This window comes from Camelus ferus, chromosome 11, assembly GCF_009834535.1.
Source record: "Camelus ferus isolate YT-003-E chromosome 11, BCGSAC_Cfer_1.0, whole genome shotgun sequence".
Taxonomy (NCBI): Eukaryota; Metazoa; Chordata; class Mammalia; order Artiodactyla; family Camelidae; genus Camelus; species Camelus ferus.
The window spans coordinates 1,358,104-1,382,372 of record NC_045706.1 but is presented as its reverse complement, the minus strand read 5'-3'; the positions used below and the strand labels follow the sequence as shown (position 1 = coordinate 1,382,372).

Genomic DNA, 24,269 nt, shown 5'->3' with positions numbered 1-24,269 from the left:
TTTAAGAAAATTTTTGCAAATGTCAACATCTAAACGGCCGTAGTTGGTCAGTTGTTCTTTCAAATAAAAGTGGCATTCGTGAGGGAGGGTGTGCTGGGCTGCAGCGCAGGTGGCTGCGCGAGCCCGTCCTTGAGATGGCGGGGTCCCTGCGGGGGGCGGGGGTGTGCTGCGCCAGCCTCGCCGCGAGCACGTTGGGTGCACACGGAAGGCTTGGGACTGGGTAACAGTAATTCGTGTGGCTGTTCATTGAGGCTATTCCTAAGCAGAACTGGCGTTTTTTCCGTCTTGTCTCCCTGCACACACGTGGTATGAGCAGCAGGGCTGCAGGCGCGGTTTGAGCTACGGGCTTTGTGCTGAGACACCAGCAGTTTCAGCCCCCATTGCCTTTGCTCATCCACGCAGGTGGCAGCGCAGTGACAATGGCAGGTGAGATATTGGCAGGTGAAGTAGCGTTGACCTCGTGGACCTCTGAGTGGTTCTCGAGAGCCCCCAGGGGTCTACAGACCACAGTCAGAGAACTGCTTTAAGGCGCGCTGTTAGCAGCAAGAATGCAGAGCAGGGCAGATCTCAAGATGAACTGTCCCTTCTCATCTTTACTGGATTTCATTGTTTTTGTCTCGAAAAGCAAAAGGAGGGCGTTTATTATTTAAAGTAAGTCGAATGGTGAGACGTGAAGAGAGTGGCAGGGGAGCCCTCACGCCCCACGGCCCTGGCGGAGCCCTCCCCAGGCAGCTGCTCCTAGCGGCCTGTGTGTGTTTTCTAGACCGTTTCCTATTCATTTATCTGTGTGTTTTTGCTTTAAAATTTAGCTTGTGTATAAGCAGCGGTTTCTAAGTTCCTTGCACAGCGTGAGCACACTGAACACTGCTTTGCAGCTCGCTCACCCGCATCACCGTGCGGGATTGGAGGCAGTGCGGTGGCCCGGCCTTCCGCTGAGCTGGGCGGCTGCTTGAGCCCAGCTGCCCCTCGCCTCGGGCCCTTGGGGGTACAAGTGCCACTGTTACTTTTGTTTACAAAGGAGAGCTTGAGTCTCAGGGAGAGGGAGTCCCTTGTCCAAGGACGCGGAGCTGGTGGTGCAGGCAGGTCTCCTGGCCGCGGGGCCCCTGCCCAGGCTGCTCTCCGCAGGGCCGCTGGACTCTGGTCTTGGGACTTCCCTCACCGTTGCCGGGATGTCAGATTCCCCCCGCCGTCCTTTCTCTTGGTTTGTTCTCATCTTGCCAAGTTGTATCTGCCAGTGGTTTCTTGCAAAAGGGTTTTTTGTGGTCATTCTTGCTCTTTAAACGTATGAAAACGTCTTTACTCCACCCTCAAGCTTGACTGAAGATTTGGCTGCGTACAGAATTTCAGGTTGAAAATTACTTTTCCTGCGTCTTACATGATGCCGTCTGAGTCCTTCTGCGTGTGTGTGACCTGTTTGTTCTCTCCCTTCTGCCCTCAGCCCCGTGGGTCAGAGCGCTGCGCTGGGGCGGGGCCTCTTCCTTAGGGGACTGGGTAACAGTAATTCGTATGGCCCTTGTGCCCAGACAGCCTGGACGCGCTCGTGTCCGTTCTGGGAGACGTGTCCTACCCTGTGATGGCTTTTCCCTTCCTTTCGTCTGTCGTCTTGCTGGAACCTGTTACCAGGGGATGGGCGGCCTGGGCCTGCCCTCTGATGATCCTGGCCCTCCTGTTGCCCGCCTCTTTGTTGTCTTCTTCTACCCTTTGGGAGAGGTCTTGAGGTTTTAAATTACCACTGTTACCCTGTGAATTTCGAAGAGCACTCCTTGTTTGTGCTTGCTGCTGTCCCCTAAGGGTGCCGCGGGCGCCATAGCTTCCTGCCCCCGTGGCCGAGCTGAGTGTGCGCCACGCCCAGCACCCGCTCCGTGGGCTGCAGGTGGGGCTCACTGGTCACCACCGCGGCGTGCTTGCTCGGGACAGCAGCTGGCAGCTGCGCAGGCCTCGGCCGACACTGGTGGCACCGTCACTCACTAGGGGTCAGCTCCCTGCAAACAGCAGGCATCCTGTCTGTGACTTTGCTGGTGCGCTGCCCCCTTCCCTCCAGGTTCCTGCTCAGTGCCGGGTCTTCTCTCCTGGGCCTTTAGATCCTGAGCTGTTGGTTCTTGTTGAAGTTGGAGCCACGTTGGAGCAGAGAGGCAGTTCTGTGGGCAGGGGTCTTTCAGTGGAGGGCTTTCCTGTGGTGGGTCCTTTCCTTGGACCTCAAGTGTTTGACTCCTGAGGCCTTTTCTCCTGGCTCTGGGCATTTTGGAGAGGACCGCTTGTGGAAACATCCACTCCTAGCAGCCAGCGTTCAGGAAGCCATAGTGGAGGGGCAGCGTGTGCCCCGGCCTGACAGGACGGCGCCTGGCTTGGGGGCCCAGCAGTTCTGGGAACAGACTTCCTGCCATCCCCAGGCCCCACAGCTGGCACGGAGCTTGCCCAAGGCCGTCGGTGCGTTGAGATGTTGGCCCCGTGCACACCCAGACTGTCCCCGGTCAGTCCCCACCCTCCAGCCCCTTGCCGTCATCCACAGCGTCCACTGAAGCCTGCTCACACTTGCGGCCTTGTGGACAGATGCCCTTTCAGTCTCCTGACCCCTTAGCGAGCAGGAGGGGAAGGGAAGGAGTGGGCCCTGGGCGCCATCCCACGCATGGCTGAGAGGCTGGGACGTTCCCGGGAGCTGCTAAGCATTCCTCACGGGCTTTCGAGGAGGATCTGAGTGGGCGGTGGTGAGCTCTGCATCAGCCAGGGACCAGCTTGCAGCAGAGTGCTTCATGGCGGGCGGTTCGCACCAGGAGAAGGCGTCTCGCTCCGGTGACACGGGCACCCGGTGCCAGCAGCACGGCTGGAGGGGTGGTCTGTGCTGTGCGTAGGGCACCAGGCGCTTGGGCAGGACAGAGGGCAGAACTGGGTCACTCTCTGTCCTTGGTGCTTGTGAAACCCAGCTCAGTGTCCTCTGTCATCACCACGTTTATGCTCCGGCATCCACAGTACTGCCAGATGAAATTCATGCTGGTCGTTTTAATGCTCTTCGTCTTGTAGTTTTGTTGGTATTTAACTTGTATATTTTGATTTCAGAGCTCTTCTAAACTCTACAGAGGGCTTTCTAATTTTAGTTTCATACATACTTACATAGCTAATGAAAATAATTTCTCACCACTGGCACTCATAGAGTTTCTCTTTTAAAAGATTCACTCCATTTTAATTAAGTGTGAAAATCACTGACAGCTAGAATTCCATTAATTATATAATATTGTGCACCCCTTGGGTATAAATGACATAGATTTTTAGTCCCTTTTAGTCCAATACAGAATAGTTTCATTTAAGCAAATAGGTTATTTCAGGTAATTTAATTTAAAAAGTGACACTTGTAGCAAGAAGCCTAATCGTTTTCCCAAGGCTAACAGAAGACTAAGAGAAAAAGAAATCCCAGGCTGTAGAATTCAGCCCTTTTAAATGTCAATAAACAGTACCAGTGCAATAAGAACTTCATTTGCAGGAGGGATATCATATATTAACCAATAAATGTTTGTGCAGACCTTTGCGAATTGCGTTATATTATGGCCACTTTTCTGGGGAGTCCTTCAGGTGGTTACAACTTTTGGATCCATTTCTTATTAGTAGGTAAGTTGTTTATAGTAGCCATTTAGCAGTATTTGTCTTAACACTTCCGACCTCAATGGCACTGTGGCCTGCGCACCACAGAGAGGTCACTCAGTTTGCCAGTAGGACCTGCCCTTTGAGCCGGGGCCCAGTGAGGATGGGTTTGTAATGATCCGTCCCTTCCTTGGAGCAGTGAGAGAGATTTTCTGCGGCAGCTGACAAAGGATGAGAGTCCGGTTGTGGTCAGAAAACCGGCTGCACCAGTCCTTTTGGAGACCAGAGCCGTGCCTTTGTTCGATCAGTGCTCAACGAAGCTGAGCTATTGAGAAAGCAGGTTTCCTCTGAAGTCTGTCGCAGGGGTATTTGTCTCTGTCGTAAATCCAGCTCCGGTTCCCCTAACTGAAGTGTTAGCCTTAGGGCGACTGAGGACGTTTCCAGGCTTGGCTTTGTTCTTTGAGCCCTGTGGCCTCTGCCCCCAGCGAGCTGACGTCCGGATCTTTGTGCTGCTGGTGTTGCTGGTGTCAGGGATCTCGAGTGTCTGACCGGCAGTGTCCCACTAGGTAGCAGTGTCATTGTCAGTGACGGTGACGTTATCCGGACAGCGAGGTAGAACTTGTACTGTCTGTGATGTTATTTTGTACAGAAGCCAACCAGGTACCACACTGAATAAAACGTTTCTGCTGATTTTATGTAAGAATCGGGTTTGTTTTTAAAGGTCTTATCAGGCGTGCATTATAAAATGAGGCAGCAGTCTTCTTGAGCCAAGTTCTTTTGTTTTTTTTCCAAAATTAATTTCTGAGTTGCAGCCCCTGTTTCCTTATCCCAGGACACCCCAGTCCTAGGGGACTCCGAGTGCCGGCAGCTGGGCTTTAGCTTAGTGACCCATAAACCCACGTGGGCTCTCGGCTCCAGAACCAGCAGGCGGCTGCTTCATAATTACAAGTTTTCCATGAAAATTTTGCTCCATCCAGGGAGAAAATTTTATATGTGTTTATCTTTCTTTTGATCCTTTCTATCGATTTTTTTATGTTTATTGTAAATCCTCTCAAAAATCATAACCTGGTAAATTGCTTCTGTGTTTTGACAGCTGATGTCATCTCAGCTGTTGAATTTAATTACCCTGGAGGTCTTCTTGCAACAGGAGACAAGGGCGGCAGAGTTGTTATCTTCCAGTGGGAACCGGAGGTCGGTGATGTGCAGCCCACAGCCAGGCGGGGCCATTCAGCTGGTCTGTCACTTAGGAGGAAGGAGCCCAGTTCTCTCTCAGTCTCTGGTTAGGTTTGGAGTCTGTTATATACATTAACCATGTGGAACCTTCTGGGAGTTATCTCGGGTGAGCGGGAAGACCTGTGTTTCAGCTCACGGACATCCCAACAGCAAGCCTGCTCGGGTCCCCCAGGCCTCCTCTGTGGGGCGGGAGGAGAGTCCTGGCCCCACCCACAGGCGGGCACAGGTGGTGGTAAGGAGCAGGTGAAGGGTGCGGCCTGGTGGGTTCTGAGTTTACCTGCTTTCACCCTGTAGGGAGTGAAAGCGGCTGTGTGGAAGGCCCTGAGCAGCCTGCAGAGGTGCCGGCCTGCCCCGTGGCCCAGGGCTGCCTTGCGCAGCAGGGGCGCAGGGGAGTCGGGATGTGTGCGGGGCCAGAAAGCCTCCCGCCCTTGCTCCGTAGTCAGGGGTGAGCGCCACCCACCCCCCAGCCCTGGAGGGAGCCCGCACCGTCGAGGACACTCCCTCACACACGCTGGTGTTCGGGTCCTGCCTGGGACAGGGGGAGGGGATAAACCCTTGTTTCTCAGTTATGCGTGGGAGGAGGGTGGGGACAGGGCCGGCCTTGCTGGTGAGCCTCCGTGTGTTTCAACGGCTAGGGGGGGCAGGCCCAGGGCAGGAGTGCAGGTGCCAGGCCTGGCGCTTCTCTGAAGTGTGTGTCTTGCCGTCTCCCCGACAGACTCATAGGCAGGGTCCCTTGCCTTCCGGGCTGCACCCTGGCAGACCAGTGGGCAGCTGCTTTCTCACCTCCCAGTCCAAGTCTGCACTGCTGTGGTGAGGCTGGCGTAGGGCTCGTGGGCCCTGCTCCTCCTGCGGGGACAGGGGCAGCAGATGCCGGCCCTGCCGCCGGGGGGCGCTCAGGGCCCCAGCACCTCAGTGTTACAGTAGGCCTGCTGCAGCTCATTGCGATTGTGTCCGTGTAAATTAACCTTTTTCTTCAATCCTGTTTTTTCTGATTTGGGGTGGTAAGAATTCTTCTGTGAATGTTACGTGTATTGTCATTAATCCTTCCAAAGCTCCACACTCTGACTTGTTTATAATTCTGCGGTCTCATCTTGGAGGTGTACTTTTGCACGGAGCTGCTTCATACACTTCGCCCTTTCCGTCAGAAGTGAGCGTGGGTGGTGGTGTTTGAGTGTGACTTTCAGCAGAAGGATTACTTAACAGGTATCTGAGCCAAAGCTGGCTTAATTGAGAGATCATTTTTAGCTCCTTAAAGTTTGCTATTTTAATGATGCCCTTACAGAAAATGAAATTTTTAGGGGGATGAGTATAGCTCAGAGGTGGAGCGCATGCTTGCCAGGTTCAGTCCCCAGTGCCTCCATTTAAAAAAAAAAGAAAGTGAAATTTGTCTTGTTTTTGTGGGTCATTGTTTAAAGCTAAAAAAAAATTGCTAGCCTCAAATATGAACTAGATTATTTTCAAGCCCAAGCATTCTGCCATGAGATGGTTGAGTGCTGTAGTTTTAAGAAGCTGTCATTAAGTGTTCTGTGAAGGTGTATTAAGTCAAGATTGTGACAGACGTGTACAATAGCAGGTCCCTAAAGTTGTTTAGATTTGATAAACCTAACCAACTGCAACTTAATAAACCCTGGGCAGCTTTTTCCTTCATCTTTTCCTTCATATTTTGGTTAATATAAAAAGAGCTTTTGTATTGCATCTGCCTTTAAAGTATGTTAGTGGTTGCTGTGTAATCCTCCTTATGGACTTGAAGTTTCCAGTGTGGACAAGTGTATAAACGTACTATCTTTTCATTCGTAATTGAGAGACAGCTGCTGGTGGCGCAGCAGCGCCAGGGTGGGCCTGGGCCACAGCGGTCTGTCCGCAGTGACGCAGAGGTCTCAGGGGTGTGGAGATTCGTGTTTGGGGCTCGAGGAAGTGGGGAGAGTTGCTGACAGGTGGAGCAGTGCCCTGCTTGGCTGGGGAAGTGCAGGGCATGAGGTGGAGAGGGAGCCATTGGAAGCTTCTGGCCAGGCTGGGGGTAGCGTGGGGGCAGAGTTAGCAGTGTGGTTTTGGGGCTTATTTTCCATGTTAGTGGCAGGGCCCTCTGTCCAGGGACCCCAGTGTGAGTCAGTCTGGGGCGAGCAGAGTCACAGATGTGGCTCTGTGCCCCTCCCTCAGAGCTCAGTTTTGCAGGGCCTATGCATCGGGACCCCCCAGGGTCTGCAGCTCCCGCCCCTCTGCAGAATGCCTTCTCTCTGAATGGTGTGTCCAGTCACATCAGAGTGTCACAGAGGCCAGCACACCTGAACACAGCTGGGCTGCCCTGCCCCTTCCTCTGGGCGCTCAGCTCAGGTGGGTGGCCTCCGCAGCTTCGCTCTGCTGTGTCCCAGTGGGCCTTCCTCCTCTCACCTTTTCTGTTCCTACCACTCCCTGGACAGCATGAAGAACCCCACCGCCCACAAGTCCTTGGGAGCCGACTGAGGGCGTGGACAAGGGATGGGGGAGCAGTTGCTTTGGGTTGGGTCTGGGGTGGAGGGGGTTCCCAGGGAGGCTGCAGGGCTGAGGCTGCAACGCACTTCCCCCTGTACGTTCGTGTCCTGGGCCTGATTGACGCCACAGAGTGTCCCTTTGCAGCATTTCAGTCTTGTTTTGTTCATCTGTGGGCTAGAAGCATCTGTCGGTATCTCGTGCTTTCTCACAGAGGGTGAGGGTGGTGCAGGGGAGAGTGGTCTGAGCGCTAACCACCGACAGAGCATGCGCACGGGGGGGGGGGGCACGTGACCCTGGGCAGCGAAGTGCAGCAGAGACGTGTGGGTGGTTTGGGGGACTTTTCTCATCATAGGTGATCTTGATTCAGACGCATAAAGAGGTTATGTATCTAGGAATAAATGTGATTTGTCTAGCTCAATTTCTTCAACACACTCTGTAATGTGTTAAAAATGTACAATTTTAGATACTGGTTATAGAGCAAGAGTTAAAATCCTGGTCTTGATTTTTAATTATGGAATATTTCATAGAAAATGTCATTTTGGACATAGAGAAGATTTCAGAGATTAATATAGATACACTTATGAACCCACCACCCAGCTTTTTATTCCTTTATAAAAGAAAACCCTAATTGAAGACGACATAAACATGGAAAGGTATACTGTGCTCTTGATTGAAAGAATTGATATTGTTAAAATGGCCATATTACCCAAGGCAATGTGCAGATAAATCCCAAACTGTCAGTGACATTTTTCATAGAGCTGGAACAAAACCATTTTTAATTTGTATGGAAACACAAAAGACCCCAAATGGCCAAAACAGTCTTGAGAAAGAAGAACAGAGCTGGAGGAATCATGCTCCCTGACTTCAGACTATACTACAAAGCTACAGTCGTCCACACAGTGTGGTGCTGGCACAGAAGCAGATACACAGGTCAGTGGAGCCCAATGAATAGTCCAGAAACAAACGCACGCACTTATGGTCAGTTAATTAATTAACAACAAAGGAGGCAAGAACACACAGTGGAGAAAAGACAGGCTCTTCAACAAGTCGTGCTGGGAAGCCTGGGCAGCCAACTAGTAAATGAAGGACATGAAAACGTTCTCTAACACCACGTACAAACATAAACTCAAGATGGATTAAAGACCTAAATGGAAGATCAGATACTACAAAAATCCTACAGGAAAACAGGCAGAACACTCTTCAACATACATTTCAGCAATTTTTTTTTGAGCCAGCTCCTAGAGTAATGGAAATAAAAGCAAAAGTAAACAAATGGGACCTGATTGAACTTAAAAGCTTTTGCACAGCAAAGGAAACCATAAACAAAACGAAAAGACAACATACAGAATGGGAGAAAATATTTGCAAATCACATAACCGACAAGGGACTGTTTTCCAAAATACACAACAGCTTATGCAGCTTAATATCAAGAAAACAAACAACCCAATCAAAAAAAGGACAGAAGACCCAAACAGGCATTTCTCCAAAGAAGACAGTCAGATGGCCAACAGGCACATGAGAAGATGCTCAGTATCGCTAATTTTTAGAGACTGCAAATCAAAACTACAGTGAAGTTATCATCTCACACCAGTCAGAATGGCTGTCATTAAAAAGTCTTCAAACACATGCTGGAGAGGGTGTGGAGAAAAGGGGGCCCTCCTACACTCTGGTGGTGATGAAAATGGACGCAGCCACTGTAGTGAACAGTATAGCGGTTCCTTAAAAAACTAAAGCAGACTCACCATGTGACCAGCAATAACACTCCTGGGTGTGTATCTGGAGGGAACTCTGATTTGAAAAGACACGTGCGGGAGGGTATAGCTCCCTGCTGGAGTGCGTGCTTAACATGCACGGGGTCCTGGATTCAGTCCCCAGTATCCCTGTTAAAAATAAGTAAATAAGCCTAATTACGCCCCAAAGAAAATTGAAAAGGAAAGACACATGCACCTCAGTGTTCACAGCAGCACTGTTTACAACAGCCAAGGCATGGAAGCAGCCTCAGCAGATGACTGGATAAAGAAGATGTGGTGTATTTATACAACGGAGTGCTGCTCAGCAGTAAATAAAATAATGCCATTTGCAGCAACATGGATGGACTTAAGAGATTATCATACTAAATGAAGTAAGATGGAGAAAGACAGATACTATGATATCACTTTTATGTGGAATCTGAAAAAAAGAATGATACAAATTCTATTTGTAAACCCAAAACAGACTCATGGACATAGAAAACAAGCTATAGTTACCAAAGGGGAAGGGGCGGGGAGGCATAAATTAGGGGATGAGGATTAACAGACACACGTTACTATGTGTAAAATAGGTAAACCAGGACCTGCTGCAGAGCACCGGGAACTATATCTGAATATAGTTCTTGTAGTAACATAATGGAAAAGCATCTGGAGAGACTGTACGTATGTGGCTGAATAGCTCTGCTGTGCACCTGAAACTAACCTTGTAAGTCAATTACACTTCAATAAAAAATTTAAAAACAACAACCCTGGGCACACTGATGAAGCCCCCTGTGTGCTCTTCCCCCGTTTTATCTTTCCTATGTCACTCCCAAGTCTTAATTCATTATCCCTCTACCTTCCCAGAGTTGGTCATTAGGTGGTTTCTGTTTTCACTACAGTGTAAGGGGGGGGGGGTGAGTGTGTGTGGGGGTGTGTGTGTGTGCCCTTGAGAGGGCGCTTGCTGTGGGTGGGTATCTTGCTGCTCCTGCACGTGCTGCAGAGTTGCCCCCGCTGTTCAGTTCATCGTCACTGCTGTGTGGTGCTCGTTCGGGACTGCCGGTCAGCCCCCCTTGCTGGTGGTGCGAGCGTGTGTCGGCTGGCTGGCACAGCTGCTGGTGACGTGTGCGTCCCCATGGCTCGCTCCTGGAGAACGCTGGCCGGCCAGCACACTCTCCACAGGGCCGGCTTGCAGCCGTGCCCACCTCTGTGGGCCCTGCAGCCTCCCTCAGAGCCGCCCCACCACGCCCAGGTGGCGCAGAGGCGGCCAGGGCCAGTGCGCCCCCGCGGAGGAGCCCCGCCTGTCCCAGAGAGCAGGCGCCCAGCAGTGGGGGGGCGGGGCTGGGAGTCGGCTTCCTTCTTTGTTTCTTCCCAGTAAAGTAATTCTGAGTGTCCTCTGCTTGATAGTTTTTGGACTGAGGATTTTTGCTAACTTTTAAAATTGTGTGTGGTCATTTGATGCTCAAATTGGTACCAAATGTTTCTCTGCACTGCTTTGTTTATTAAAGCAGTTTCATGTTTCCTTGCAGAATAAAAGCCGCCCTCACTCTATGGGAGAATACAAAGTCTACAGTACCTGTCAAAGTCATAGACCAGAGTTTTACTGTTTGAAAAGTCTAGAAATTGAGGGAAAAATTAATAAAATTGGATGGTTACCGCAACAGAATGCTGCTCACTTTCTGCTCTCTGCAAATGGTAAGAGGTTTTTTTTTTCCCCAGTGGCTGTTTGGTTTAGCATTTTATTTTTAACTTTCTGTGTGTAGATCCCTTCTTACTTTAACCCTTCCTGGAAGTTACTTCTGCTTTGAGCTTCGGGGTGGGGGAGGGTGAATGACTAGCTGGGTAGCAGGAGGTGGGTTGAAAGCTCAGCGCATGCACACGCACATCCTCGCAGCACTACGTTTCTGTGTTTCTTCGTCTTTACTGACTGCAGAAAACAGTATTTGTAACTGGAAACACTAACGTGCAGATACTCCTGGCCTGTGAACGGACGTGGAACCTCAGAGTTCTTAGCAGAACACTCAGCTGATAGTGGAGCATGATGTGGTTTTTCTTTTACTATGGAGAAGGAGGTTTCTGTTTTCAGATAAAACTATTAAATTATGGAAAATAAGTGAATGGGATAAAAGAGCAGAAGGTTACAGCTTGAAGGATGAAGATGGACGACTTCGAGACCCATTTAGAATTACAGCACTCCGGGTACGCGCCATGTTTTCTTTGCATTGTCGGTGCTTTTCATAAATTCATTAGTAATCACGCTCACGTCAGCTGTTTGTAGAATCTGTTAAGTTCAAATACTGTGAAACCTGCCTTCTGATCTGGGAGGTTATTTACATTTGATGTGTGCTTGTTAATGAAGCCTGAGTCCCCGGATTCTCACAAAAGAGAACGTCAGTCATGTTGCTGTCAGAAGACATGATGATACTAAAAAGACTCAGACTTAATTCCACAACAGGTCTTTCTAAATGTACCAACTGCCTTTATTCTAAAGGTTCAGAGTAGCACGTTGGCAGGGTTGAAGTCCAGACGGGACTCAGATCACTTCTCTGGAGGAAGTAGCATATGTTGGTTGAAAAAAAGGCAAGTTTGGATGTTTCGGGGTTCCTTGCCTGTCAGGCCAAGAGCATCGTCACTGCCTTTTTGAATTGTTAAATTCCTCACTCCCTTCTCGGTGCCCCGACGAATAGATGGGGTGAGCAGGTTTTATCCGTTCTAATACCTAGATTTTTTTCACATTTTAACACCAGTGAAACCCAGTAAAACTTAAAATCTAGTGTTTTGTAATTGGCCTAGTGTTGCTGTGGTGTCTTTAGTAAAATGAAATACGTGAAGGAGGTTGAACAAGCTTGCGCCCTGCCGGATGCGCCGCAGGGACACCAGGAGAGCTGCCCCGCCCGGGCAGGCCAGCCGCAGGTGACCTGCACCAGCGTCACTTCAGAGGTGCTCCCTGAACCAGCCACCTGGTTCACTTGAAAATGGTTGGCTGGTTGGTTGGTTTGTCAGTGCGGTTTAAAGACTTTGTTAAAGTATTGCTTCTCAAGTGAAGGCCGAGTTGGTGAACACATTCTGGGTTGGTAGCTGCGGTATTGCAGAGGGGGCACCACTGCAGAAAGCTCCCCCATCCCTCGCCCCGCTGCGGTGGCCCTCGAGCTCTCCCGTGCTGGGGGCACGCAGGGGCTGTGGTGGTGGGTGCCCAGGACGGGTCGCAGCCCAGCAGTGAAGGCAGTGCTGCCCACAGTTAGGAATTCCTAACAGTGGGATGGGCTGGGGCAGAGTCGCCATCAGACCTCGTGGGCCAGTCGTGTCCCCATATTCCTGGGAAGTTGAGGCCGAGAGAGCTGTGTAATTTGTTCACACCTGAACCCTAACTTGGACCCTGATGTTCTGGTCAGACGGTGGTGGTGTCCGTACGCCACACTAATGCTTCCGCATCCATGAAGTAGTGGTAGTTTGCAGATAAACCACTGCAGGTGACAGTGACACTAGCTTTACAGTTACAGCATGTAAACTGCTCCATTGAACTGCAGGTGTGATAGAGCCATGGTGCCGGGGCCCGGTGGGCTGGTCTGAGTCCTCTGCCTCCCAGCCCGGCTCACCCTCCGCAGGAGCCCCGAGCTCCCAGCCAGGCCTGCTCCCCACGCCGGGTGCACACAGGGCCCAGGCCGGGAGGCCTCTAGGTCTTCTATGCAAGGCCCCTTTCCTGCCTGCAGCCTCAACAGAGCTGGCCTAGAGGATGGCTGGAGCAAAGCCCGTGAGAGGCAGGGTGTCACCGTCGCCACAGGGCCATGGGCACGGCCACAGGCCGGCCTCTCTGCATGGACTCTGCTTTGTGAGTTCACGGACTACTTTGAACTTTAAGAGGAAGACAGTTTTTGAAGGGGAACAGAAACTTTGCTTTCCTCTTAAATTCTTTTAGTGCCAGAAAAGGGATTTAATTGTAAGAAGGGCTCTCTGTTGTCGATGTTACAGACAGAACGTGTTTTAATTAGAGACTCGATAGAGGGTGTGGCAGGCTGATCTAGTCCTGGCGGAACCAGCACTCCCCACTCCAGACGATGCAGTTAACTGCTTCGAAATGAGGGGAGTGTGTCATACATATTTCCCCAAGTTCATTTTTACAGAATTTCGGCCCGAGAAGACTGAAGAGATTTCCTCCCGCCCTTTCTAGATGCTCTTTCTTTTGGCTTTTAATTTAAAAAAATAACACTGTCACTAGTGTTTTGTTACAAGTGTGAATCTTCTGCCTTCCTTGCTGCCAGATGTCAGTGAGGTGGGCCTTTGTCCCTCCTTTCTCACATGTGACACTGCCACCCACGACGGTGTCCCCAGCTTTGGCCCCATGTGTGCGGGGCCAGCCCCCTCCTCTCGCCCTTCGCCGGGCTGGGCTCCTCTCCAGCCCGTACACTTCTGTGCGGATGTCCCATTCCTGACCACAGCGCTCACCACAGATAGGGTTTGGGGGCCTTTTTTAAAAAACCTTTTATTGCAGTGTAATATACAAACCAAAACACCCCACCTCTGCCGTGTAAGTGAAAAACTCCACCCTGTTCACAGGCTGAACAGTGCCCAATCAGCGAGGGCTCCTCGTGGCTCCCTGCCCCACCCTGGCCCCGAGCTCTCCTGCAGTCCCCGCACCCCCACCCCCACCCCTGCCCTGCACACCCGGGGTGCTGGGGTGTGCACTGAGGTGCAGGCCTCGCCGAGGGGTTGAGGAGCTCCTGCACCCAACTCTCACTCCGAGGCTGCAGGGAGAGAGGGAGGGCCTGAGTCTGTCCCCCAGGAAGGCTGGCCATGGCCACGTCACTAGGCATCAGGGTCCAATGGCCACTTGAGCTTTTCTTCAGCACCAGTGCAGCCCCCTTGGTCCGAGCAGCGGCTCAGGGCGGCCTGCCCCCCCCCCCCGCCCCCTCTGGTCTGCCTCCACAGCCCTGCTGAGCGCATGCTTGGGTGTCGCCTGCACATACTCTTCCTCAGCTGTGAATGTAGACTTGCTCCTTTTTGTTATCTTCTCTAAGTGTTCTTATTTTGTTCTACTGGGGTCTTTGTTTTGAATTCCTATTTCCTTCCGTTTTTAGGTCCCAATATTGAAGCCCATGGACCATATGGCAGAAGCAGGCCATGCCAAATTTTTGCAAATGCTCACATGTATTATACAAATTCCATTTCAGTAATGATCATGAAACATCTTTCTGCAGATGACCTGAGAATTAATCTGTGGCACTTAGAAGCACAGACAGAAGCTTCAGTACCCTTCGGCCGCGTGTGTCGCAGGCCCTCCCTGGGGCCAGTCTTGGGGAGGCGCCCCCACCTCGCTCTCCCCATAGCCCAGAGTCTCCCCTCTGGGTGTGGCTCGCCGCGTGGTGGCCTAACGCGTCCATTCTTTGTGATTCACAGTGTTTTTCCCTAAAAACAGAAACTTGTACCTTTGGGAGTAGTTCTCTGGTAGTGGGAACAGCCTCAACTCCTGCCTCCCCAGTTGAGTCACAGGCATTTTTAAACCCAACCCAAGAAGTGACTGACTGTGTAAGAACTCAGTTTCAGAAGACAGGCTGTTTAGTCTCTTAGTTGGCCGGATGGTGCTGCTATTCGGAAGATGGAGATGTGACTAGCGCTGGCTCACTGGGCATTTGGGAGTCACTGGTCCCTCCAGGAAACGAGGGAGCCCCACGACAGCCTGCCTCCCGGGCGGCGCCCTCCAGGCCTGCGCTGAGGCTGACGCGGGGCTTTACTCACGTGACTCTCGGGGGTTCCGGTGCTAGCGTTTCACACGTAGCCTGTGTTACTGGTTGTCCTTCCACTGGTTCGGTGACTTACCTGACTTGGTCACTCGCTGTACGGAGAGGTGCGGAGGTCCTGTCCCACGGGCACCCGGAAGCGGCCGGGGTTGTCCCACCCGGGGCCAGATGCTGGAGGTCGCTATGCTCCCCACCCCGTACCCCTTCTCTCTTCAACTTTGCAGAAACCACAGCCCCTGCTTTCTCTTTATTTTCCTTAAACCCTTATATTTTTAATAATTCTTCTGCTAATATATGACAATTTTAAACAAAAATCAAATAATACAGAGGAAGGTTCTCTCCATAGTCCCACCTTCCGGGGACAGACGATGAGTGGTTGGATGCATCTTCCTCCAGGCTGTCTCTGTCTTTACAAACAGTGTATGTTTTTGCAGCCACTAGGATTGTCCTCTACGGGGGACGCAGTATCCCCACGGTAGGAGGGTCAGGAGGCCCAGGTTCAGCTCGGCGGCCGTACCATCGGGTCGCTGGGCGTCTCCCAGCCTTTCTCTTCCTCTGTGAAGTTGCGGCACTGAAACGTGCCTCCTGGGTTACCGTGAAAGCCGAGGCTGCGGAGGTCTTGGCGGCTACCTGGAGCGTGGCCTGAGCCCCCGCCACCAGCCTCGTTCTTTCTTAAAACATTCTGTGCGTCTTTCTGTCAGCAGGAATGCAGATTCATCATCACTTGCAGGCTTCGTTTTCTTTCCACCCTTGGAGCTGAGGTCACTTCCAGCCCAGGACGTGGACAGGGTGCTGCAGCCGTGACTGTGTTCTCGCATCTTCATGCGCTTGGTTAGCTGGGCGCGGCTGGGCGGGGGCTCCCCACAGTCGCTAAGAACTTGTTTTCAGCAGGACATCGGCTCTTTTAAAAAACAGCTTTCCAGTTCTATGAAACCAGGACAGTTCTTAATTTCTTTGCTTCTTGCTGAATTAGGGTATCTCCTATTAATTTGGTGTTCATTTTTGTGAAATCTTTTACCATCTGTTGTCATTTCTTCCTGTCGGAAGCTCACGTTTCTCTCAAGGTCTGTGAGGTCTGTTCGTGCGGTCACGCCTTCCCTGTTCTCCTGAGAGTTCTGCCCCGCCGCCGCGCTGCAGATGTCCTTCCTCGCGGAGGGGACGATAAAGCCCAGAAGCCGTCGCGTGCTCTCTTGCGTCTGTTGGCACTCTTTGAGGTGTCTTGGACCCACTCCCCTGGGCGAGGTGGGGGTCCCACCACCTGCGCCCTGACAGCCACCCCGTGTGTCTGGGGTGTTCTGACTCCTCAGAACGAGCTCTTGTGTCCGATGCTTACAAGAGCAGAATCTTGGAATCTGGCGGTCCTCGTGCGTGTCTCTGTGTATGTTGGTGTGGGGCTGCTGTGCGGCTGGGGACCTGCCTGTTTTTCTTACTTACATCTTTTGAAACGTGTTACCTTGCATTTTTCATTAAACACCAGTCTTTTCATTTAAGTCTTCATTAAATGCCAGCAGCAGCAGGATCGGCACTCGTGTATGTGGACGCAGCCCCGCCAGGCAGGCCAGGCACGTCGCTGAGTCTGGTCACCACACTGACGTAGACCCTCTTCGTGGCTGCGCCTCCTTCCCACCTGATCTGGTAAACCCACCGTGCGCGCTGCCCCGTCTGCAAGCCTGAGCCTTAGCCCAGCACCCTAGACGTCATGGACATCACGCCGGCCGACATGGAGGAGCTGGCGGAGGTGGTCACGGTGGCCGTGTTCCACCCGCGCCGCTGCGGCGTGCTGGGCTACAGCAGCAGAGGGGGACTGGCAGGCTGTGCAACCGCTGTTCCGAGTGTAAGTGCCCAGCAGGCTTAAACGCCTCCTTTAGGCCGTGTGGCCTCCAACGCTAGACAGCGGTTCCCTGTGCTCTGCCTGGGCCCGCCAGCGCAGGCCCGGCCCCGGCTCCTGAGGCCCAGCGAGGCTCTGCCCAGTGCTGAACAGAGCGGGGCGCGAGGCCGAGCTGCCGTGACGGCACCTTTGCACCCTGCCACGCTGCACCAGGGGCCTCTGCCGGGGCCGCGGGACACCCTTCGCCGTGACGTCTCGGTGGTGGAGTGGGCTCCGCGCACAGAGAGCTTGCGGGATGGAAGCCCCTTCCCTCAGGTGAAAGGCCAGCACTTTAATCTGCTGGGCCGCAAAGTCCCGCCCAGGCGAGGAACGGACTGGTTTGGTTCTTGCTTTCAGCCGCAGCGAGCAGGCCCCACTTTGTGGAAAACCGGTGGTCCGTGTGTCATGGACACGCATGTGCCGTGTGTGCTAGCAGCTTGGCCCCCGCGTCCCAACACTGAGAGGTGGCGCCGTCCTGGTGTGCTTGACGGCTGGCTCTCAGTGACCTCTCTGCCTTATTCTCTCTCTTTGAGGCTGAAGTGCGTTTTAAAGAAGTCTGTACTTCTAGTAGAATTCCTGCAAAGAAAAATGAGTCTTTTACAATGTTTGGCCTGTGTTTTCCAGGTAGCACTCTGGCGTAACCAGGTTTAGATTGCAGCGGTTGTTTTGTCAGCACATTTATTTGAGTAAATGCTCGGTATTGCCACCAGCTCGCTTAGAATTAACTTCAGATGCAGAGCCAGCAAACATAGGTTCCAACATTAAAAAAAAAATCAAAAGCAGCCGAAAATGAAAGGAGGTCCAGACCTCCTGGCCCAGAACTGACCGAGCCAAGAGCGCGGCAGAGCTGGGGCGCTGGTGTCGGTGCGTGGTGGGGGCCTCGGCGCAGGCGGAGGGCTGTCGAGTTACTGCTGCTTGTCCAAGGTATGCCAAGGGAGCATTTGGAATCTTCCCGGAAGTGGTAACTCGATTTTGTTAGCATCTGTCGTGACTGCTGAACAGCGAAGAAAACCCCTTCCCTGGCGGCTGTGACAGACGAGCTGTCCTGGTGGTTCAAACCTGGACCGTGGCGTTCCCAGCTGCGGGTCCCTGAGCAGCTCCTGGCCTCGTCGGCCCCGAGCGCAGCTGCATCCTCACACGATGCCCTTCACGTCTTTCTGGGGCGGGACCTGGCGCGGGTTTGGCAGCGACAGCATCAGGTCAGTGCCGGGGCCTCGCCAGAAAGCGGTCCGACAGTCGCAGGGAGCGGTCTGGTTCTGTCCAGGGCCTCATCCGTGGAGATGCTGGTTCCGAGCCGGGGCGAGACGGGGGCCTGAGCTTCAGAAAGAGTGGGATCGGGAGCAGTGTCAGGGCCAAGCCCTCTGGTGTCTCGGGTTGGGGGGCCTGAGTCCTACCTGGACTTGAAAATGATTTGTTCTCAGGTGTTTAAACAGAAGCTGAAAACGCTGTGTCTTCCAGTTTTTGAAGAGCCGGAAGACCCCAGCAGTAGGTCCTTCTCGGAAATTATCTCCTCCGTCTCCGACGTGAAGTTCAGCCACAGTGGTCGGTACGTGATGACCCAGGACTACCCGTCGGTGAAGGTGTGGGACCTCAGCATGGAGAGCCGGCCCGTGGAGACCCACCAGGGGAGGCCACGACGGGGCTGGCCCGCGCTGCTGCCCACGACCGCCCCGACCCTCCTGTGCTCCCCGCCAGGGTGCACCAGCACCTCCTGCGCAGCGGCCGGCCGTGCTGCCTGCACAAGAACCACTGCGTCTTCGACACGTTCGGGGGCTGCCGGAGCGGCTGCGACAGGGGAGGCCGCCGGGGCTGCGGGGGGCTGTGGGCTGACGGTGGGCACATCCAGCGTCCGTCTGCCGTGACGGCTTTGAGGGGACAGGGGGACGTCTGGGCAGGTTTCTCAGCCCACTAGTGACCACCCTGTGTAAACGGCAGGCGCGGTGCGTGGTTCGCAGGGGCCACGTTTAAAATGCTTAGTGGATGATACGGTTTAATTTTTCATTATTTCCAAAATGAGTGACGAGGGAGGGAGCGGGGAAGCAACACGGACTGTGACGTGTGGAATGGCCACGTTCCCGTTTGCCTTTGCTGTCGGGGAGCAGTGGAGGGAGACGCCCTCAGCTGGCTGTCGCGCTTGGACGGAAGCGGAGGCGGCCGGCGGGAGCATGGCCCTGACGCCGGGTATTCCCCGTGCACGTTCCTCAGAGGTGCCACTGAGACCATGGTGCTGAGGACTCTGTCTTCAGTGTCCCACGGAGAGCTCGTCCCCCGTCGGGGGAGGGGGGCTCTCGCATCATCAGTTGGGTCCGCACAGCGTCGAGCCTGCCTGTCGTGTGGGCCACAGAGGCCTGGCCCCTGGCCGCGGGGTGGGGGAACGGACGTCCTGGCACAGACACCAGGAACGTCGGATGTGGCGCGTGCACCTCTTCACGCGCACAGCAGAGCTCACGGGCGCTTGAGGCCCGAGTGGGGGCCACAGGAGCCAGGAGGGGCCCTCGGGGCTGTGGGAAAGGCATCCGTCCAACGTCCACACAGAGCCCAAGGGAAGCTTGTCTTCTGGGACTTGGGTTGGGTGGATAAGTCGTCTGGGATAAGACACCAGAGCTTGCCTCCCTCGCCTGGAAGTCTGACTTAGGGCAGGTGTGCCAGGCAGGCAGCTCTGGGCACGCACAGGAGGAACCCTTTCAGGTCCAGGCCTCTCCCGTTCTCAAGCCGGCGTGCCACCCAAGTGTCTCCTGGATGCTGGCTGAGGACACGGAGCCCCTGTTGTAGACAGAGGACTGCACTCCTCGCGGCACAGCACAGCAGCACGTGCGCCACAGACACCCCATGGGGCGGGCACGAGGGCCAGGCAGGGGCCACTCGAGGGGGTTGGTGCCAGGGCCATGCAGGCTGGGCCGGCCGCAGCCACAGCCCTGAGACACGATGTGGCCCGGGTACAGCCAGAAGCTTTCTGGTGATGTTCACTTGTTGATTCACTCTTGCCGACGTCCCCTGCCCCCCTGCCCGGGACGGCACTGCCGAGCAGTTCCACTTTGTCCTGCTCTGGGTTGTATGAGCAGACGTGGACACGGCCACTTCCTGCAAGTCCACTTCCCCTGTGTTTGGCAGTGTTCCCACCCGGGGAGCAGGGGACACCTGGCCAGGTGCTCAGGAAGCTTCTCACACTGTGTGGAGGAGCGGCCAGTGGGGACACCCCCTCCCTGGCACGTGTTGTCCGTCAGGAACTCTGAACTTGTAAAGTTGGTCGCTTTTATTTCTGTTGTGTATAGCCCTTGTGGTCAATGTTGATAATAAAATACTCCATCCTGGAAAAAAGACCTCTTACCAGTCTCTGTTCTGAATAACTGTTGCAGTTGAGTTTTGAAAGCACAGAGGTGAGCTGCAGGTCAGCACGTTTCTTCCTTGTCCTTTGATGGGCCTTGTGTTCCACGCGGAAGCTGGCTGGGACGCGCGCTGGTGGCAGGCAGCCGTCCAGACCCGGCAGGCGGGCCTCGCGGGGTCCCCCGCGCAGTTCCCATTGAGACCGTGACGCCCGGAGCACCGCGAGTCATTTTTCTTTTCTGAGTTATCTTTTTTCCTGGCGTGAAGTTTTAGATGAGATTGGTCAGATCCTGAAGGATCTGCACACAGCCGGGATCAGCCTTGCACCGTGCACGGAGCCCCAGGCCTCTCGGGGTGGCTGCCCAAAGGTCAGCTTGGACGAGGCCCGACGACCGGGTGCCCCTGGGCCGGGGCGGGCGGCCGTGCAGGAGGGGCGCCACCTTCCCCACCTGGCGGCCGCCAAGAGAAAACCAGGCCGGCTGCGAAGCCACGGCTCAGACCCAACAGCGCCTGCCATCGGGTGGCCGTGCTTGGCGTCCTGTCCCGGGGCGTCGCGTGGGGCCGCGGCCAGACTCCGCCGTGGAACGGGCCCCGTTTCTCATGCTCACCCCAGGGTTTCAGGCCTTCTCTAACTTTTTATACACCTGCTACTTCACGTGAAGAAACTTTTATAAGTTAAAATAAGTTTTAAAAGCTGTGGTCAACTCAGAGTGAAGGTGGCGGCAGGTCTCACTGGCGTCTGTTGAACACAGTGCAGTGGCGCCCGACTTGGGGTCCCGGACAGAGGGCAGGAGGTAAACAGACCACTGGCCGCGACCAGACAGGTGACCGCGTCCAGGCTTTTACCTTCTTTGAAAACACACTAATGGTAATGAAAAGTATAGATCCATTACTTTTCTGCTTTTTTATTCTGTGGTGTTTATTTTTATGGACATGATTATATACGAAATTCACTAGGAAATTCTCACTGCCTGTCTCTCCTGACCGTTGTGGTTTTTCATTTATTTCTAAACCAATGTGCGGTGTGGTGTGCGGAGCTGGGGTAGGCAGGCCGCGGGCCTGGCGGCTGAGGCGTGTCTGCTTGTCCCTGCGCAGCGCCATCGTGACCGGCTCCTACAACAGCTTCTTCAGAATGTTCAAGAGGAACATGCAGAGGGGCGTTCCGCTGGAAGCTTCCAGAGAGAACAGCAAGCCTCGGGCCAGCTTGAAACCTCGCAGTGTGTCCCCGTGGAAAGCGGAAGAAGGACAAGGTCAGCGTGTACAGCCTGGACTTCATGAGGAAGGTCCTGTACACAGCCTGGCACCCGGCGGAGAATGTCGCTGTGGCTGCCACCAGTAACCTGTACGTATTCCAGGACAAGGCCAGCTGAGGGCGGAGAGGCCGCGGGCTGTGCGCTCTGCCTCGGCGGGGCCAGCCCAGGTGTCGCTGCTCCAGCCAGGAGCCCCGCGGGCTGGTGGACAGGACTCCGGAAGGGCTGTTCCTCAAAACTGATGTTACTTATGTATTTAAGTCCGAGCTTTCCTTCCAGTTTATAGACCAGAAGTTAACATCCGAGGGAAAGGTTGTCAACTGCGGTATCTCTTCAGCTCTCTCCCCTCTGACTCGTGCGCCAGGCGGGCCCACCCCACATGCTGTGTCTGCTGTCGCACTGTCTGCTGCAGCCACTTCATACAACAACACACTGTAAAAAGTTTTAAAATTCCAAAATAAGTATCGTCTTTTTATTTGATTTAATTGCATATAATGAAATCATGCAGTCACACTTCGGAGATCTCCCGTCCTTCACTGACGAGCGGTGGGACATGCGGTGCTTCAAGCTCTGAACGTCCGCGTCCCCAAACGTCTGCCCCTCTGTTCCGTTTCCATAGAGATGGTCCCTCTGACACACTAGGTCAGGTCTCGGACAAGCCTTAACTGCACCACCTCTGAGAAAGGAAACTGCAGGGGTTAGGACCAGAATCGCTGCTGGGAAATGATGTGGTTTACGGTTTGCCTCAAATTCACTGCGATTGAAAACATGTGCTTTCTTTTTAAACCTTTTTTAAAAGTCCTTGGGGTGGGAGGATAACACACTTTTTTAAACCTACTTAAGTTACATGCATACTGCGTTTCATGCTGCATCTCAAGCCAAGTTAAGTTCTTATGTGACGCCACCAGTACCTTGGTGGTGTATTTTGAAAGTGCGATCTTTGATATCGGAAGTCAGGAGTTGCCAGGACAGGAGAAGACAGAGGTGGCGACACTAGGTAGCTGACCGGAGCTTGCCGTCGTGGGCCCCTCCAGGGACGGGCCTCGCGGGCTCGCGGGCTGCTCTTGACGTGAAGCCACGCTTTGGTCACTGGTGACACAACACGCGCGACAGCACGTCTCGTCCTCTGCCCTGACTGACATCGGCGGGATGCCGCTTCAGTTCACGCTGAGTTGGAAATTGAGAGTCAAGAAGTAATTTATTTTAATTTCAATGTAATTCTTCTACTGTGTCGTCTGCGACACGAGTGACACCTGAGCCACAGAGCAGTTGCTTCAGCGTCAGCCCGGGTCCTAGTGAAATGGGTCTGCATATACTGGTTCAGCCATTTTGACCAACAAGTTTAGTAATTTCAGATGTTTTGCTGGACGTGTGCTGTGTGTCTGGACAGCTTTCTTCACCATTGCTTTAGGGCGTGCTTCCCACCGAGCAGAAGAGCAGCCTCCCGGAGGGCCGGGGTCTCCCGGTGGGCCCCCCCCCCCCCCGCAGTGCTGGGCTGACCTCCTCAGAGCTGCTTTGGAGAATCAGTGCTTTGACAAGCATCCCGGGATCTGCCCTGTCCTTTCCCAGGAGGCACTAAGGACTCCGTTCCAGCCTTTTCCTCCCCTGACGAGGTGCAAGTCCTGTGGTCCTCAGACTTAATGTTTATCTTCTTCATGAAAAAAACTCATTTTTCTTGTCCTTTTAAAACTTTACCCTTTTTCTCCCATTTTAAAGTTAGAGGAATGTCATCTGTTCCTGAAGGATCATTCTGTGAATTTTTGTTGCTCAGAATCCTGTGCTCCTGTTTGACTGGAAGCTGCTGTGCTCTCTGGGCCGATGACCTGGGTCACGTGAATAAGCTTCATTCGTGTGTGGATTTGGATGTGCACTTTTTTAAAGAAAAACTGGAAGTTTCATAAGCCATTACAAGACAGAGCTCAAAGTCTGATTTTAAACTGGCCACAGGTCGTCCCGGGCATTTAACAGCAGGGTCCTGCCTGCCTTCTCAGGAGAGCTAAGGAGCCAGGAGCCGTCCCCAGGGCTGTCCCCGGGTCAGCCTGGTGTGTTCCAAGTCCCAGCCAGGCGGAGCAGAGGGCTGGCTCTGTGCTGCTACGGGGCTGTCTTAGGAGGAACTGTCTGCAAGTTCTGCTTGCAGGATGAGGAGGACGTCAGAGTCAGCACTTGGACTTCTCTGAACCAACCCCTGGCCCCCAGGCCGGCAGCCTGGGCCTCGCAGGGAGGGACAGCAGGGCCTGCTGGGTGTGAGGTGGGGCTCTGCCCTGGGTCGGACGGGGTTGCTGAGCTGAGCAGGGACGGCTGCTCCCGTCACAGGCTGGAGGGCCCAGGAGGCAGCGGGAGCTTTCACAAGAGCGGGTGTGAGAGGCAGGACTGATAAGGATGCAGCCCGGAGGAATGGGGCCGCCTGCCCTCCCTCCCTGCAAAGGCCTGGCCCCCTGGACCGTACTTCCCAGGGTCCCTCCTGCTGGGGACTGGCTCCAGGGGAGCTGCTGGAGGGGGCTGAGCACCTCGCCCCAAGGGCTTGTCCGTGCAGGGGGAGGGGAGACCAGTTTGGGGTCACCTACCCCCGCCTGCCCACCCACCCACCTAGGGCTCTCACAGGGACCGACGGGGTCAGACTGGTGTGGATGACAGCCGGTGACAGCCCTCCCCTGCGGGGCGTTTGCCGGACAGGCACTGGCCAGGGGTCCCCCCGACCAGCCGGGATGCTCACAGGGAGGCGCCCCGCCGCTCACCCGCCCCTCACCCCTTGGTGGCGACCCAGTGACACACAGGACGTGGAGGCTGCTTGGAGCTCAACCTTGACCTCAGAAACCACGGCACAGTGGGTGTTGCAGGAAAGGAAGGGCTGGAGACCTGGTGGGGTTCAGTTGTTCCTCCCTTCACACTGTGACCTGGGGTCCGGGCACGCGGCCTTCCTGAGCCCGGGGCAGGGCCAGAGTCACGTGGGCGGAGGGCGGCCTGTGAGTGTGGGCATTTCCAAGGGTTAGGCCCAGCCCGACTCCGCCTCTGCAGCCCTGGCCTGGGGTTCCACCCTGCCCTCCCCATGCCCCCAGGCCCCTCTGTCCTAAGAGCGGTCTTCACCCCCAGC

General features: G+C 54.1%; 1 protein-coding gene across 1 annotated transcript in view; it reads left to right on the top strand.

The window, feature by feature from the left end:
• Positions 1 to 21,636, top strand: part of PPP2R2D (protein phosphatase 2 regulatory subunit Bdelta) — a 31,043-nt gene extending 9,407 nt beyond the window's left edge. The window contains 2 exon segments of the mRNA XM_032490634.1: positions 21,024 to 21,143; positions 21,145 to 21,636. Coding sequence (XP_032346525.1) covers positions 21,024 to 21,143; positions 21,145 to 21,298 — 274 coding nt within the window. The 3' untranslated portion in view covers positions 21,299 to 21,636.
• The last annotated feature ends 2,633 nt before the right edge of the window (positions 21,637 to 24,269 follow it).